The 15,772-nt window shown below is 46.1% G+C and overlaps 1 protein-coding gene across 4 annotated transcripts in view; it reads left to right on the forward strand.

Annotated features, from left to right (window-relative positions):
• Positions 1-15,772, forward strand: part of TANGO6 (transport and golgi organization 6 homolog) — a 95,896-nt gene that overhangs the window by 14,462 nt on the left and 65,662 nt on the right. For all 4 annotated transcript variants that reach the window (XM_038368312.2, XM_038368313.2, XM_043495295.1 and 1 more), the window contains 3 exons: positions 3,619-3,701; positions 10,169-10,281; positions 11,960-12,136. In XM_038368312.2, the coding sequence (XP_038224240.1) occupies positions 3,619-3,701; positions 10,169-10,281; positions 11,960-12,136 (373 nt within the window). The remainder of the gene's footprint in view (positions 1-3,618; positions 3,702-10,168; positions 10,282-11,959; positions 12,137-15,772) is intronic.

Here is a 15,772-nt window from a genome sequence, read left to right on the forward strand (position 1 = left end):
GTTCCTCTTGATTGGCTATCTGGCTGCTCAGTGTCTAGGCTCAAACTGGAACATGTAGAAAGAGGCATTGGTCCAGGAACACTTTGTTTTTATAGCCTGCTGTGACCTCTGCCTCTTTCTGGTTGTGCTGCTTAAGGAACAGCTGGGTGAGTTGAATTTGAGAAACGTCCCAGATTCTGATTCTGCCCCGTGATAGCTACATATGGTCCATTCTTAGAGGTTTGAGGAGTGACTTTGTTCTCTGAAATCAGTCACATTCGTGCATGGAGGCCTGGTTTTTGCTGTGGGAAGTGGTGGGAGGAGCGCAATCAGTTTATAATATGGCAGTACTAGTGAGATGGGTGATACCTTCCTGTGCAAAGTCACCTGCTCCATTTGCTCACCGTGCTACATTATGTTCTTCAGTGCTTTGTTCAATCTCTGCCACACTGTTAAATGACTCAAGTGGCAGGGCTTCTGCTACTTCCTAAGTCTGAGATGGTGTTGAGTGGTCAGTGGCAGGTTTCTGGTGGCCACCCTTCCTCCTAGCTGCTGGGGGTGGGATGTCAGCCGCCGAGCAAGTAGAAAAACTTCTCCAATTTACATATTCTGATTTATGTTTTTATAGGTTGCTCAAAACAAAGCACACAAGTACTCCTTTTCTTTTTGCGAATACAGACTAACACGGCTGCTACTCTGAAACACATAACTCATAGTAATCCTTGTAAATGAACAATTTTCCTGTCATCAGCAAGCAGCTCCTAGCCATAACGTTAGCAAAAACTCATAATCAGGATCACCTAGATCAATGGTCTCCAACCTTTTTACGCCCTTTTTGAATTTAAGGGCAACCCAGGATCTGCCCCGCTCCTTCCCCAAATCCCTGCTCACTCCATCCCCCCCGTCGCTCGCTGTCTCCCACCCTCACTCACTTTCACTGGGCTGGGGAAGGGGTTTGGGAGGGCGTGCAGGCTCTGAGTTGGGGCCAAGAGGTTTGCAGTGTGGAAGGAGGCTCTGGGCTGAGCCTGGGGCAGGAGGTTGGGGTGCAGGAGGGGGTGAGGGTACAAGCTCTGGGAGGGTGTTTGGGTGCAGGATGGGCTCTGGGATGGGGCGGGGGCTTGGAGTGCAGGAGGGGGTTCAGGGTGCAGGAGGAGGTATGGGGTGTTGGCTCTGGGAGGGGGCTCAGGGCTGGGGTTTGAGTGTGGTCTCCCGCTGGGTGGCACTTGCCGTGGGCAGCTCCTGGTTGGCAGCGCAGCGAGGCTAAGGCAGGGTCCCTGCCTGCCCTGGCCCCACGCTGCTCCCAGAAGGGGCCAACGCGCCTCTGTGGCCCCTTGGGGGCTAGGGGGATGTGGTTCTGCAGGCACCACCCCCAAAGTTCCCATTGGCCACAGTTCCCCATTCCCAGCCAATGGGAGCTGCGGGAGTGGTGCTTGCTGGCAGGAGCAGTGCGCAGAGACTCTTGTGCTCTCCCACCCACCCAGGGCCGCTGGGGCACTCTGGCCACTTCTGGGAGCAGGTGGGTATCTGCGGCAGGCAGGGAGCCTGCCTTAGTGGCAGCCCTGCTACACCACCAGAGATCGCGATTGATTGGGAGAGTCCCCAGGATCGACCAGTCGATCGTGTTCGACGGGGTTGGTGACCACTGTCCTAGATCTAAGGTCAGCTATCGACACTTAAACCCATTCTCATGGTTCTTCTAATTTTTACTTTTTATCCTTATCAGCAAAACTGCAGCTGCAGCTATTTTGTATGCTTACACAACACCCAAGTTATTCCTGACTATCAGGTGTTCTCGCTTCCAATTAATGTTGGCTGAGTGCACAAAATTGCTGTGGTTTTGTCAGTCAATGTCTCTTGTAACATTGCCATCACTGTAATGGGAAATAAATTTACAGTACATCCTTACCCATACATTCTCCCCCCTTGTCCTGGCTAGACTGTGGTGCAGTCTCAAACAGGCCCTGGCTTGCGGCATAGCTGAATCCCCTGGTCACATGTCCCCAGCTCCTCCCCTTCCTCCTTCCCCCCCCCTCACTTTTCAGGCTAGAGGCCTGTGGCTCGGCTCCTTGGAAGCATCCATGGTGGTGTGTGGGGTGCTGGTGGTGTCTCCACCAAGTACGGCATGCGGCTCTTTGTAAAACGGCAGGTCTGTAGCTTGACATGGGTTGACTGTTGGCCTCCTTGGTCTTCTGGTATGCCTTCTACAGTGCCTTCGCTTTCATGTGTCACTGCTGCTGGTCCCTTCTCCTGCATCCCTGTGCAATCTGCTCGTAGATGGTGATATTTCTATGGCTGGTCCATAGCAGTGCCTACACAGCCTCCTCTCCCCACAAGCCCTGGGGATCCAATATCTCCTGTCTCCTCCAGGCTGGAGCATGTAAGGAAGACACGAGAAGTAATTCTCCCACTCTACTTTGCGCTGAGTAGGCCTCAACTGGAGTATTGTGTCCAGTTCTGGGTGCCACATTTCAGGAAAGATGTGGACAAATGGGCAAAAGTCCAGAGAAGAGCAACAGAAATGATTAAAGGTCTAGAAAACATGACGTATGAGGGAAGATTGAAAAAATTAGGTTTGTTTAGTCTGGAGAAGAGAAGACTGAGAGGGGGCATAACATTTTTCAAGTACAAAAAAGGTTGTTACAAGGAGGAGGGAGAAAAATTATTCTCCTTAACCTCTGAGGACAGGACAAGAAGGAATGGATTTGAATTGCAGCAGGGGAGGTTTAGGTTGGACATTAGGAAAAACTTACTGTCAGAGTGTTTAAGCACTGGAATAAATTGCCTGGGGTGGCTGTGGAATCCCAGGGATGGTCTAGATAATACTTAGTCCTGCCATGAGTGCAGAGGACTGGACTAGATGACCTCTCAAGTCCCTTCCAGTCCTGTGATTCTGTGTGTAGCGCATGGAGCCTTCATGGTCAGCTGGGCAGTTGCATGCAATAATGGAGAGCTGCTAGGTGTGCTCACCATTCCGGTCAGTCAGGAAAAGGCATTTCAAGAATGTGCAGAGAGGGGTCGTGGGGCTGGCGTGCTTCCAGTCTGCATGACCCTTGGGCAGTGGAGGTCACAACTGAGACCAGAGGTCAGCGTTGGGCATTGTGGGACAGCTGCTGGAGGACTGTTACGGTCCACATAGGCAGCGCAACGTTTACACTCATGCTGAATCAACCTCAATACATAGAATCATAGAATCATAGAATCATAGAATATCAGGGTTGGAAGGGACCCCAGAAGGTCATCTAGTCCAACCCCCTGCTCAAAGCAGGACCAATCATCATCCATGGCTCAATACCACTCGGGGAGGTGGTGGTACTATGTCAGCGTAATGGAGCGCTTACGTTAATTGGAGACCAATTTAAGTGTAGACATATGTGCAACTAGCTCAACGCAAGGTGGCTTATGTCAGCCTAACTTTGTAGAGTAGACCTGGGGACTGCTGATTTCACCCTTAACTCTTCACTTCCCTCCATCTATTATCCTATAATCTATTTGCACGTGGATCCAGTGTTGCTCTACTAAACTGCTTTGGGTGCTGTAGCCATGTGCCAGGACACTGTCACTCTCCTGCTCCTGGAGGCTACTTTTTGAAGGTGCATGTGGCAGCAGAGACTTGATGCTCATGCTCTGTGTTTTTTTTAGAGATGGCAATGGAAGACTTACCTGCAGGGACTGTGCTAGTGAAAGAGACAGAGCTCAGCCGCTGCGTGGAAGATATGTTCAAGGTACAGTATTTAATCTGGATCTCTAGTATGTGTAACTGTTGCCTAAGGATTGGAGAGAGAACTGTATGTCAGAAGTCAGTCTTCAAGTCTGGGACCTACTGAGCCACTTAAGATGAATATTCTAAACTATAAAAGAGAACAAAATTTCCAATGCAGCCTCGATGCTGAAATAACGCAGAGTTGGGGCGCCAGAACCAGGGGAGCCATGTCTGCCCACTTTTTAACGTGGGCATAGTTTAAAGGGACGGGGCTGCGTTACCACACCCAAACTGCAAGCCTCGGGCAGGCACAGAGTGGTGCCGGCAGGGGCTGCACTTTGTGGTGGGGAAGATAAGGTGATCAGCTTCCCCACCATGAAGCGCAGCCTTTGCCAGTGGCACCAGCCTCTTCTCGGTGGGGTGGGCTGAGGTGGGCCCGCCGGTTCCCCACCCAGGGCAGATGGAGGGTCCAAGTCTCCCCACAGCAGCCCAGGTTCCCTGAGTGGCTCTTAGTACTGCCCAGCTGGTTCCAGCGTACGGCCTGGCCAGGGGGAAGGGCCTCATGGCCCCACCACTTCTACCAAGGTTCCAGCACTCCTGGGCCGTGTCAATAAGGTATTGTCTATGTAAACAATTAGTCTGTTGCAAACTGGGGTCTGTGTGGACCCCGCTGACACACATTAACAGTTTGTGAATGTGCTTTGATCTAATCCTCTTTGAAATGGGACTAGATCAAAGTGCATCATTGAACTGCTTATGTGCTTCAGCAAGGTCTATGTCAACAGTTAGTCCATAAGAATGGCCATACTGAGTCAGACCAAAGGTCCATCTATCCCAGTATCCTGTCTTCCGACAGTGGCCAATGCCAGGTGCCCCAGAGAGAATTAACAGAACAGGTAATCATCAAGTGATCCATCCCCTGTCGCCCCATTCCCAACTGCTGGCAAACAGAGGCAAGGGACACCATCCCTGTCCATCCTGGCTAATAACCATTAATGGACCTATCCTCCATGAAGTTATCTAGTTCGTTTTGAACCCTGTTATAGTCTTGGCCTTCACAACATCTTCTTACAAGGAGTTCCACAGGTTGACTGTGCATTGTGTGAAAAAATACTTCCTTTTGTTTGTTTTAAATCTGGCTGTCTGTTTATTTCATTTGGTGACCCCTAGTTCATGTGATAGGAGGAGGAGTAAATTAACACTTCCTTATTTACTGTCTCTACACCAATCATGACTTTATAGACCTCTATCATATCCCCCCTTAGTCATCTCTTTTCCAAGCTGAAAAGTCCCAGTCTTATTCATCTCTCCTCATATGGCAGCCGTTCCATACCTCTAATAATTTTTGTTGCCCTTTTCTGAACCTTTCCCAATTCCAATAGATCTTTTTTGAGATGGGGTGACCACATCTGCATGCAGTAGTCAAGATGTGGGTGTACCATAGCAGGCTACAGCTCGGTAGATTTGCACCTTAGCTTGCTGCGAACTCATGTTCATGTAGACAAATCCATAGAATAACCCTGTATCAAGTACAACCGTGGGGAGACTGCTACTTTTCTGATGTGACCCAGACACACCTCCGGACCCTTTCAAGCACTGACACCCAGAACTGTTACTGGAAAGGGTCACACAGCTAATTCAGCATGGGAGAACTTGCTGTTTGGCTCCTTCCCCAGAAGCCAGAGTTGCTCTGGAGGCACACTTGAGGTAAAATAGGCTTTGTTCTTTCTGGAGACAGTCTTGCAGCAGTTACTATTCTGATCTCACACCCCTGCTTCTTTGGGTACGCTGTTTCTGTGTGATTTGGAGCTGATTGTAGAATCTAAAACTTTACACAGGATAGCTAGCCATTCTGCATTCCTAGCAGCCAGCTTTTAAGCCGTTTAATGTGTGCCATGTTAATTTTATATTCTAGTTTATCAGAATGTAGTGCTGTACCAAGTCAAATGTCTTACAGGAGCCTAAATATACTATATCAACACTGTTACCTTTATCAGCCAAACTTGTAATCTCATCAAAAATATATATCAATTTAGTCTGACAGGATCTGTTTTCCATAGACTCATGTTGAGTGGTATTAATTATATTACCCTCCTTTAATTCTTTATTAATCAAGTCCTGGATCAGCTGCTGTATTATTTTGCCTGGGATCTATGTCAGGCTGATGTGTCTGAAATAAGTCAGGTCATCCTGTTTACCCTTTTTAAATATTGGCACAATATTAGCTTTCTTCTAGTCTTCTGGAACTTCCACAGTGCTCCAAGACTTGTTGAAAATCAACATCAATGGTTCAGAAAGCTCCTGAGTCATTTCTTGTGAAACTCTTGGATGCAAGTTATCTAGGCCTGCTGATTTAAAAATGTCTAACTTTAGTAGCTGCTGTTTAATATCCTCTGGGATACTGGTGGAATGGAAAGATTGTTCACATCATCATATGTTATGACTACATCATCTGTTTTACCCAGATACAGAACAGAAATATTTATTGTTATACTTACTGTAAGGCTGTTGTCAGGCTGAATACAGATACAAAACAGAGGTAAAGCCTATTAGGAGGTGGGAGGAAAAGAAATGTCACCACTCAGCCACAAAAAGATACTGTTCTTTTTGGCTGCCCAGTGTTACATTAGGGTGTACAAAGTCAGGAAATGAGACACCCGGCTTGAAGAATTCATGGAGTGACTTATTGACCAGGGATGTGTGTCGAAGTGCCCCAGGTAGAGTAGGCTGGAAAAAGCAAATAAGGCTAGAGCATCAACTGCTTCTGGAAACTGCGGTGATTGTCTGCTCAGCCTTTCGCTTGAGATGATGTGGATGAGCTGGGGGAAGCTGGCTCAGTTAGTTAGGTGTGCCGAAGCTAGCATAGCTAAATAATTTTAGGATTATCATAAATCTCGCTTTCAAAGGATGTATCCAATACCTAAATCCTTCAACTCAGATTTGAGTCCCCTACCCAAGGTTACGCTCAAGTTCTCATTGACAAACAAACACAGTACATATGCCATGTAGAGTTCTGTACTCTGCAAACACCAGCTGTCCCCAAAAGGACTAAGGCACTGAAGTGCTTTCCTGTATTCTTGCAGCTGCAGGCTGCTTGGTAGGATCTCTCATAGGGTGGAAGTGACCAGTGCACTGCCCTCTGGCAGCTGTTTGGAGACTTGTGTGGAATGAATTTCTCTGTCCAGTCTTTACTGTGCAGCTGTCCACATCACAACTGACACCTGTCAGTGATCGTGTGGGCAGCCTTAGTAGTGGTACCAACATTCTATGGGGACAGTTCCTTCCTCACTGTCGTTTGCCATCCAGATCAGGACTGAGGCATATGGGTGGAGTGAAACGTGGGGAAACTTGAGCTCTTCCTGGATAAACAGAAAACTTCAGTCTCCAGGGCTGTTATCTGATACCTGTCCCTGGAACTAAACTTGAGTAGTTCAAAAAGTGTCAATATTTTACAGTGAGGGTAATTAACTGTTTCAGAGTAGCAGCCATGTTAGTCTGTATTCACAAAAAAGAAAAGGAGTACTTGTGGCACCTTAGAGACTAACAAATTTATTTGAGCATAAGCTTTTGTGAGCTACAAACTTTCCAGTGAATGCATCCGATGAAGTGAGCTGTAGCTCACGAAAGCTTATGCTCAAATAAATTTGTTAGTCTCTAAGGTGTCACAAGTACTCCTTTTCTTTTTTAATTGACTGTTGGAACTGATCTAGGGACATGGTGGTTTCACCATTGCTGGGAGTTTTTATATCTAGATTGGGTGTCTCTTTTTAGAAGAGATGCACTAGTTCATCCAGAATTCATGGACTTGATGCAGAGCTCACTGAGTAAGGCTCTATGTCTGTGCTCTGTAGGAGGTCCGACTAGATGAGCACAATGGTCCCTTCTGGGAGGGCTGGCCCTAGACCAAATGGTGCCCCAGGTGAGGAGTTTTTCGGTGCCTCCCTCCATTTTTTAAACTTTTGAATACCTTATTTTTTATTGCATTTGTAGCCCAATTCTCGACTTTGATGCACTATTTGCATGCATGATCTTATCCCTTTCATTATAAGATAATTTGCATGCTAAGATCTGTAAAGCTGTATTTATTCATGCCATATATAAGCAAATAAAAAAAATTGTTTCCTCTAAGTTTAGAGAAACTTTTTAATTTTCAGAGTAATGGAAATGTACTCGCATCAAGAGATTGAACCGTGCACCAGTATTGGGTGAACCAGTATTAAATTGTGTTACAGTAGGTGACAGCCTTAGAATGTTAACCCTATGTTGTTCTGTTTCAGATATTTTCCTATCAAATTTGCCTCTTGCTGCAAACTATATTGCAATTGAGCTTTTTGCTTCCTATACTGAGCTCCCGAAGGCTTCTTCGGGGGCATCTTTTATTTTCTACGGGGGAAAACAGACAGTACTAGGGAGAGCAAAAGTCTGTGTTCAGCAGTCTTAGAAAGTCATCAAACATTACATGTTAAGCATGGCAAAAGAAATAACAGTATTTTTTGTTGCGTAGATAGGGGTTCAATAGATATCTCTGGCGTCTCATTAAATGTCCTTTATTAGTCGCTACTTACACTCGTCAAGTTTTAAAACACACGTACACTTTCACAATTACACACTAAACCAAGGTTCACAGTATTGCAGCTGGGCTGTCAATTCACTTCCGTTCATTCTCATATCTCACTAACTGGCGACGCCCTGCCCCTTATATACCCACGAGGACATGGCTGACAACATTCTAGGAGGTTCGAGCAAAATATAGTTCTCAAAGTCTGGAAGGTTCTACAAGATTCTATAAAGGTCTAGAACATTCTAGGAGGTTAGTGAAAAATGAAGCCACATAGGGAATACCTGAAACATTTTACTTAAATGTTCTATTTTCCCTTTTGCCACTAAGAACAAAAACAGCACCCCCCCAAGCTATCACCTGGGTTGTCTGCCCCTAAATCCAGCCCTGCCTTCTGGTCTTAAAATCTATGAAAAAAGATCTGCAGAGCAAGTAGTTCTAAGAACATGGAAGTGAATCACTTTAGACTCCATCTAAAGCTTCATTCTAGCTGCTGGGGATGAGGGATCCACTAACCTAGAGGGTGGATCCCTCATTAATGGCAGTGTGCTTTAGTCCTTACAGCAGAGAGATTAACAATGGAGACTTCTGCTTGCAAGTGTGCAGGTTTTTTGCCTAGCAAGTGTCATTTGATGCTAGAGTGGGAAATGCGCCTTTGTATACCAAAGATGCTGGTTAGGAAGCACAGCTCCACAGGCATTAGCATAGGCAAAACACTCTGCATCAAAACAATCTCCTTCCTCACCTAAACTGCCTTCTCGCTCTGGGCTGGCATGTTGCATCTGACAGGCAGTAGCAACTCTTGGAAGTGCGCCCTGAGATTAGATCAAACCTAGGAACTGTTGCTTGCCCTCCAGCTGAAAGGGGAATCTGGAGCTGGAAGGAATAGTCTTGTTTAAAGGAACAGTGTCCTCCAAGCCAGCACAGTGTCCCAGCTGCTGAGTTGAAGATCATTCAAACAGCTTGCTAACAGGGTCGATATTTCGTTTGCCTCTTCCTGGCACCCTCCCCAGTAAAAACATTTTTAACAAACCCACATACCTTTTAATTTGAAATTTACCTTAAAAAATACACACACTCTGAAATTGTAACTGTGTAACTAATCAGCTTTTTATTTCTTATAGCCTTCTGCACTGGGTGTCTGTAGAGTTGTTGATATAACTGCTGCCATCCTATAATGGTTTTTAGAGAAATTGTTTAAAACAAACCTGTAAATTGTAAGATTTTTCAGGATCTCTCTTCCTGGGCTTTGGGGCAGGGAAGGGAGATATGGGGTGATTTGTGTGGCTGGTAACTGGTCTGGAGGTGGGGAGAGGTTGCTGAGGGCAGTTATCATGGTATTTGAAATGTATCCGGGTATAGAGCTCTGGGTAGGTGCCTTTTGGAAATAAAGGGAGGGAGGAGAAAGTGTCGCTCTGAAGTCTCCTCAAAGTGCTACCTGTCAGCAGCCTGAGTCGTGGGCCCTCTGCCTTCTCCTTGGATATCTCACTCAGCACATAGCAGCCCAGCTGTCTTCCAGCCTTCGCTTTCGAGGGACTGATCTGTCTAACAGTGGGAATTTTACTCTGGGTGCAGTATGTTTATAAAGACTTGTCTCTTCAAATACTGCAGTCTGTAGTTTTAATCCCCTACCCCTGAGTGATAGCCATCCTGAGTAACTGGCTGTAATAGCATGAAGCCCAACTGTAGCTAGCTCTGGCGGTTCCTAGATGACTCTGGAGAAGATGGTGCTGATGAAGGCTGCTTTCAGTGCTTATTAGCAAACAGGAGTCTGGTGTGATCAAGGGATGTGGACTCAGAATTGGAAGGGCTGGGAGCAGTAACCTGCACAGTGTACATTCAGAAGTCAGTCCCCACCAGGCATGCATGTGCCTTTCACCCTTCCCTTCCTCTGCATTCCAGACAGACATTTGACCTTTCTGTCTCCGTAGGTGTACGTGGTTGGGAATGAGCCCTCTGATGTGTTGCTGGAATCCTTGCAGCCAGCTCTGGGAGTGATTTTCTCTCTCTATTGTTTCACCAAGCAGAACGTGTCACACTTACGGTAAGGCATGTGGCAAAACCCTTCTACTAGGTGAAGTGGTAAAGCCCGGCACACAGCTTTGTATCCTGGGGTGTGGGAATCCTCCCTGCTTGGTGCCCAGCTGTAAAAGACAGCGAAATCTGTGCCTTATTGCTGCGCAGAGATGGAAGTGTCCAGAAGACACTCCTGTGCCAAGCACCAGTGCTACATTTGGCGCTGTATGGACATAAGTAAAGACAAAGCTTGCAGCCCCAAGGAGTTTAGATTCAAACTCACCTCTGACTACGAATGTCAGACGCACACAGCAGACCAGAACCACTCCCCCGACTTGCTGTGGTAAGATATAGTGCTCGACTTGGTTCCTGGTAGGTCGGAAACTAGTACTTTGAGGTGGTGACAAGTCTACCTGTAGGGTGCTGGGAATCTGCCATTACTGGGGGAGTATAATTAGTTCACTGTCTGGCCTATGTGGAGCTGACTAGGAAGGAGGGATCATGGTTGCCCAGGGACAGCAGAAAGCCCTGTGTGCGTGTGGGGTGAGGGGCTTGGCGGGGGGCAGGGAAGGGTGTTTTGTGTGCAGGTGGATTTAGGGACAGGGGAAAACTTTAAATAAATTCCAGTATATGGACCTGAATGTCCTTGTGCTCCACTGGCTGTTTCCCATTTGAGCTGATTCCCTTCTTCCCAGGGGTGCACAGGACCTGCTCCTCTCCTGGCCATTGTACCTTTGTTTACATTGAGCTCTTCGTTGAGTTCTCCCACCCCTGGAGTAGCACCAGTAGTGTGCTAGCAACACGAGTGCAGACCAGCGGCTGGTGTTTTTGCCAGTTTCCTTGCGGCCTGCTTTGAGCAGGGTTGGACAACAGTTTAATAAAGATGTTGCCAGGAGATTTACTCAAAGCCCTTCTACCATTCCAAATACCAGCAGAGGCACAAGGGCTTTGACGAAAAGCTCTGTGGAGACACAGCCTTTGCCATCAGAAAGACATCACTAATAATTTCAAAGGTGCTGGGGAACCTCCTTAAAAGAATGAAAACAACAAACTAAACCAACTGCAGGGAGAGTGGGGCTTGGAAAAGTGTATCTTTCCAAGAATTCAGCAAGGGTAACCAAACTGCAGCTGCCCAGCACTGGTCAATCTTCCAGAATTTGGCACCTTCATGAAACAGCTGCTGGAGCTCATCCAATTGTTGCTGAGTTTATAGGCTATATGACAGGTTTCAGAGTAGCAGCCGTGTTAGTCTGTATTCGCAAAAAGAACAGGAGTACTTGTGACATCTTAGAGACTAACAAATTTATTTGAGCATAAGCTTTCGTGAGCTATAGCTCATTTCATCTATGTCACTTCACTCTATTTCCTCCTCCTCCAATGCCTTGGCGCAGAAACAACTCTGTGCATGGAGTGTGACTGCAGGCAATCTTCAGGCCCAAAGATGCATTGCAGCTGCCTTATAAGATCACATAAATAACTGTCACCTCCCTGGGATTTACTGCATCTGTGAGACTGCACGTAGAGAACCTTCCAAGGTGTGTCTGTGGTCACCTGCCATCTTCCCGGTGCCACCAGCTCACTCTGATGGTGTGTGTTGTGTACTGGAGCTCATGAAACATCATTGTTATATTGCTCCATGTGTCTGTTACAAGGCAACATGCCAATGGTAGAAAATGGACTCTGTCATGGCCTCTCTTTCTTGACAGCTCACCATGCCAGGAGATTTTATTATGGGTCTTGGAGAAGTCAGAGAGAGAGGTGGCGCTCTCCATGCTGGAAGGATTTGCAGGACTGGGTAGAACCATGCAGTTTCTCCATCCGCTGTGCCAGTTTCAAGTAGCTGGTGGAGGTGGTGCCATGATCACTGTCAAAGAGACCATCAGGTAAGAGACTACATTATGACACACGTGTTAGCAGTCTTACACCCACTGCCTGTGGGTGAGGGTGAACAACTGTCATCATTCAACACCTTGGGCTGTTTTATGGCTCAGCCTGTAAGGTGTGCCCATGCGAAGTTCCACAATGTGTGCAGAATATGAAAGCGGGGCATGGGGGAGGGTTTCAAGATGTGGTGGGGGATGCTGTAGTCCCTGTGGATTGTCACCCCTAGGCAGGGATGGACAATTGGCTTGGGCTGAGTGCCAAACTCTAGCAGGTGAAACTTCTGGATGGCCTGAACTTTACAGGCAAATGGAGCCAAACATTGCTGGAGCAATGAGGTGTGAAGTTGGAGCAGACTTTTAGCCCTGATACATCTACAAAACCTGTAATAAAATTCATGTTTGGCTTTTATTAGCATTATTAATTTCTTCTTGGGAACCCTTTGTCCTGAGGCTGGATGCTCAGGGGACTGAGAAAAGGAAATGGTCTTTCACTCCTGAACCACTGGTTCAAATTCTGACCAGACTGGTAGTGTCTGACATAATCACGGGCTAATGGCTGATCGGATGCATGTGTGAAATGCATGGAGTGGACATCTGTCACCATCAGCATGGTATTGACCCCCTTGTTGACAGCCTCTGTAGACTGACTGAATAAGCCATAGTGACCGAACTCCCCCGGTGTTCCTGGAGATGGTCCCTCCAGGATAGGAGTCAGGCACGTTGGTGCCTGGCATTACATGGCCATTGCCCATGGTCTGACTGCTCTGAGGGTAAATGGAAGACTGCAGGCTCCAGCACTATCCGGACAAAGCCCATCACCAGCAATACACTCAATTTTAAGAGAAATAGTTTTTGCTTGGGGCATGTATCGATGACCCAGCATTACCTGGTGGAAAGTGCTAGGGCTGAGCCAGGAACTCCTGCTTTGTCACTGGCCTGCTGTGTGGTCAAGTTTGGAGTTGTCTGCATACAGACTTGCATCCATTTAGTTAAACTGGTGCAGAACCCCACGTGGCTGTTCTTATTCCAGTATAGTTTAAACCTGTGCCTTCAACTTGAATGAACCTGGTTAGAATTAAAGTGTCACACAGGGGTTTGCACTGGTTTAACTAAATCAATTTAAAATCATGGCTTAAGTTAAACTAGTGCAACTCTGCATGTTGACAAGGCCTCGCTTCCCCTCGGTGTATCTATTTCCCTCTTTTATGGCTGGGAAAACAAGTGTAGGGCTGCTGCATTCATTAATTAATGCTCATCCAGCTCTTCACAGAGTTATGTATGTGCTAAATATTTTGTGTGCATAGATTCCGCCCTTGTCATTCCTGCAATGAATATAGGTTAATTAGTGAACTGAATGCTCAGCCATTTCAACTTCATCACCAAACTAAATGATATTTCATCAGCTACCTACTGTCTGTCCCCTTTCAGGGAGTGCAGTAAAGGGTGTTGCTGTAACCTGGAAGTGATGAAACAGTGTAAACGCTGCCCCAGCTTCCCCTGATCTGGAGTGACAGGTGGGCTGGGAGGGCATGGGAAATACTGAGACATAAAGCTGGACAGATAAGCCAGAAGCCCCTTGGGCTTTTGGAACTTCACGTTGATTCTGCTGCATGGAAAGCACTCCTCACCGAAGGCTTGGCTCATTACAGCTTGAAACCACGTTATAAACCTGGATGAGATAGATTCATAGATACTAAGGTCAGAAGGGACCATTCTGATCATCTAGTCTGACCTCCTGCACAACGCAGGCCACAGAATCTCACCCACCCACTCCTACGAAAAACCTCACCTATGTCTGAGCTATTGAAGTCCTCAAATCATGGTTTAAAGATTTCAAGGAGCAGAGAATTCTCCCTCAAGTGACCCGTGCCCCATGCTACAGAGGAAGGCGAAAAACCACCAGGGCCTCTTCCAATCTGCCCTGGAGGAAAATTCCTTCCCGACCCCAAATATGGCTATCAGCTAAACCCTGAGCATATGGGCAAGATTCACCAGCCAGATACTACAGAAAATTCTTTTCTGGGTAACTCAGATCCCATCCATCTAATATCTCATCTCAGGGGATTAGGCATATTTACCCTGAATATTTAAAGATCAATTAATTACCAAAATTACATTATCCCAGCATACCATCTCCTCCATAAACTTGTCGAGTAGAATCTTAAAGCCAGATAGATCTTTTGCCCCCACTGCTTCCCTTGGAAGGCTATTCCAAAACTTCACTCCTCTGATGGTTAGAAACCTTCGTCTAATTTCAAGTCTAAACTTCCTGGTGGCCAGTTTATACCCATTTGTTCTTGTGTCCACATTGGTGCTGAGCTGAAATAATTCCTCTCCCTCTCCTTTATTTATCCCTCTGATATATTTATAGAGAGCAATCATATCTCCCCTCAACCCTCTTTTAGTTAGGCTAAACAAGCCAAGCTCCTTAAGTCTCCTTTCATAAGACAAGTTTTCCATTCCTCGGATCATCCTAGTAGCCCTTCTCTGTACCTGCTCCAGTTTGAATTCATCCTTTTCAAACATGGGAGACCAGAACTGCACATAGTATTCCAGGTGAGGTCTCACCAGTGCCTTGTATAATGGTACTAAAACCTCCTTATCCCTACTGGAAATGCCTCTCCTGATGCATCCCAAAACCGCATTAGCTTTTTTCACAGCCATATCACATTGGCAGCTCATAGTCATCCTATGATCAACCAATACTCCAAGGTCCTTCTCTTCTTCCGTTACTTCTAATTGATGTGTCCCCAGCTTATAACTAAAATTCTTGTTATTAATCCCTAAATGCATAACCTTACACTTCTCACTATTAAATTTCATCCTATTACTATTACTCCAGTTTACAAAGTCATCCAGATCCTCCTGTATAATATCCTTCTCTGAATTGGCAATACCTCCCAGCTTTGTATCATCTGCAAACTTTATTAGCACACTCCCACTTTCTGTGCCAAGGTCAGTAATAAAAAGATTGGTCCCAAAACTGATCCCTGAGGAACTCCACTGGTAACCTCCCTCTAGCCTGACAGTTCGCCTTTCAGTAGGACCCGTTATAGTCTCCCCTTTAACCAATTCTTTATTCACCTTTTGATGTTCATATTGATCCCCATCTTTTCCAATTTAACTAATAATTCCCCATGTGGCATGGTATCAAACGCCTTACTGAAATCTAGGTAAATTAGATCCACTGCATTTCCTTTATCTAAAAAATCTGTTACTTTCTCAAAGAAGGAGATCAGGTTGGTTTGGCACGATCTACCTTTTGTAAAACCATGTTGTATTTTGTCCCATTTACCATTGACCTCAATGTCCTTAACTAATTTCTCCTTCAAATTTTTTTCCAGGACCTTGCATACTACAGATGTCAAACTAACTGGCCTGTAGTTACCCGGATCACTTTTTTTTCCTTTCTTAAAAATAGGAACTATATTAGCAATTCTCCAATCATTCGGTACAACTCCTGAGTTTACAGATTCATTAAAAATTCTTGCGAATGCAATTTCAGGTGCCAATTTCTTTAATATTCCTGGATGAAGATTATCTGGGCCCCCCGATTTAGTCCCATTAAGCTGTTTGAGTTTCGCTTCTACCTCAGATACGGTAATATCTACCTCCATATCCTCATTCCCATTTGTC

Source organism: Dermochelys coriacea, chromosome 12, assembly GCF_009764565.3.
Source record: "Dermochelys coriacea isolate rDerCor1 chromosome 12, rDerCor1.pri.v4, whole genome shotgun sequence".
NCBI lineage: Eukaryota > Metazoa > Chordata > Testudines > Dermochelyidae > Dermochelys > Dermochelys coriacea.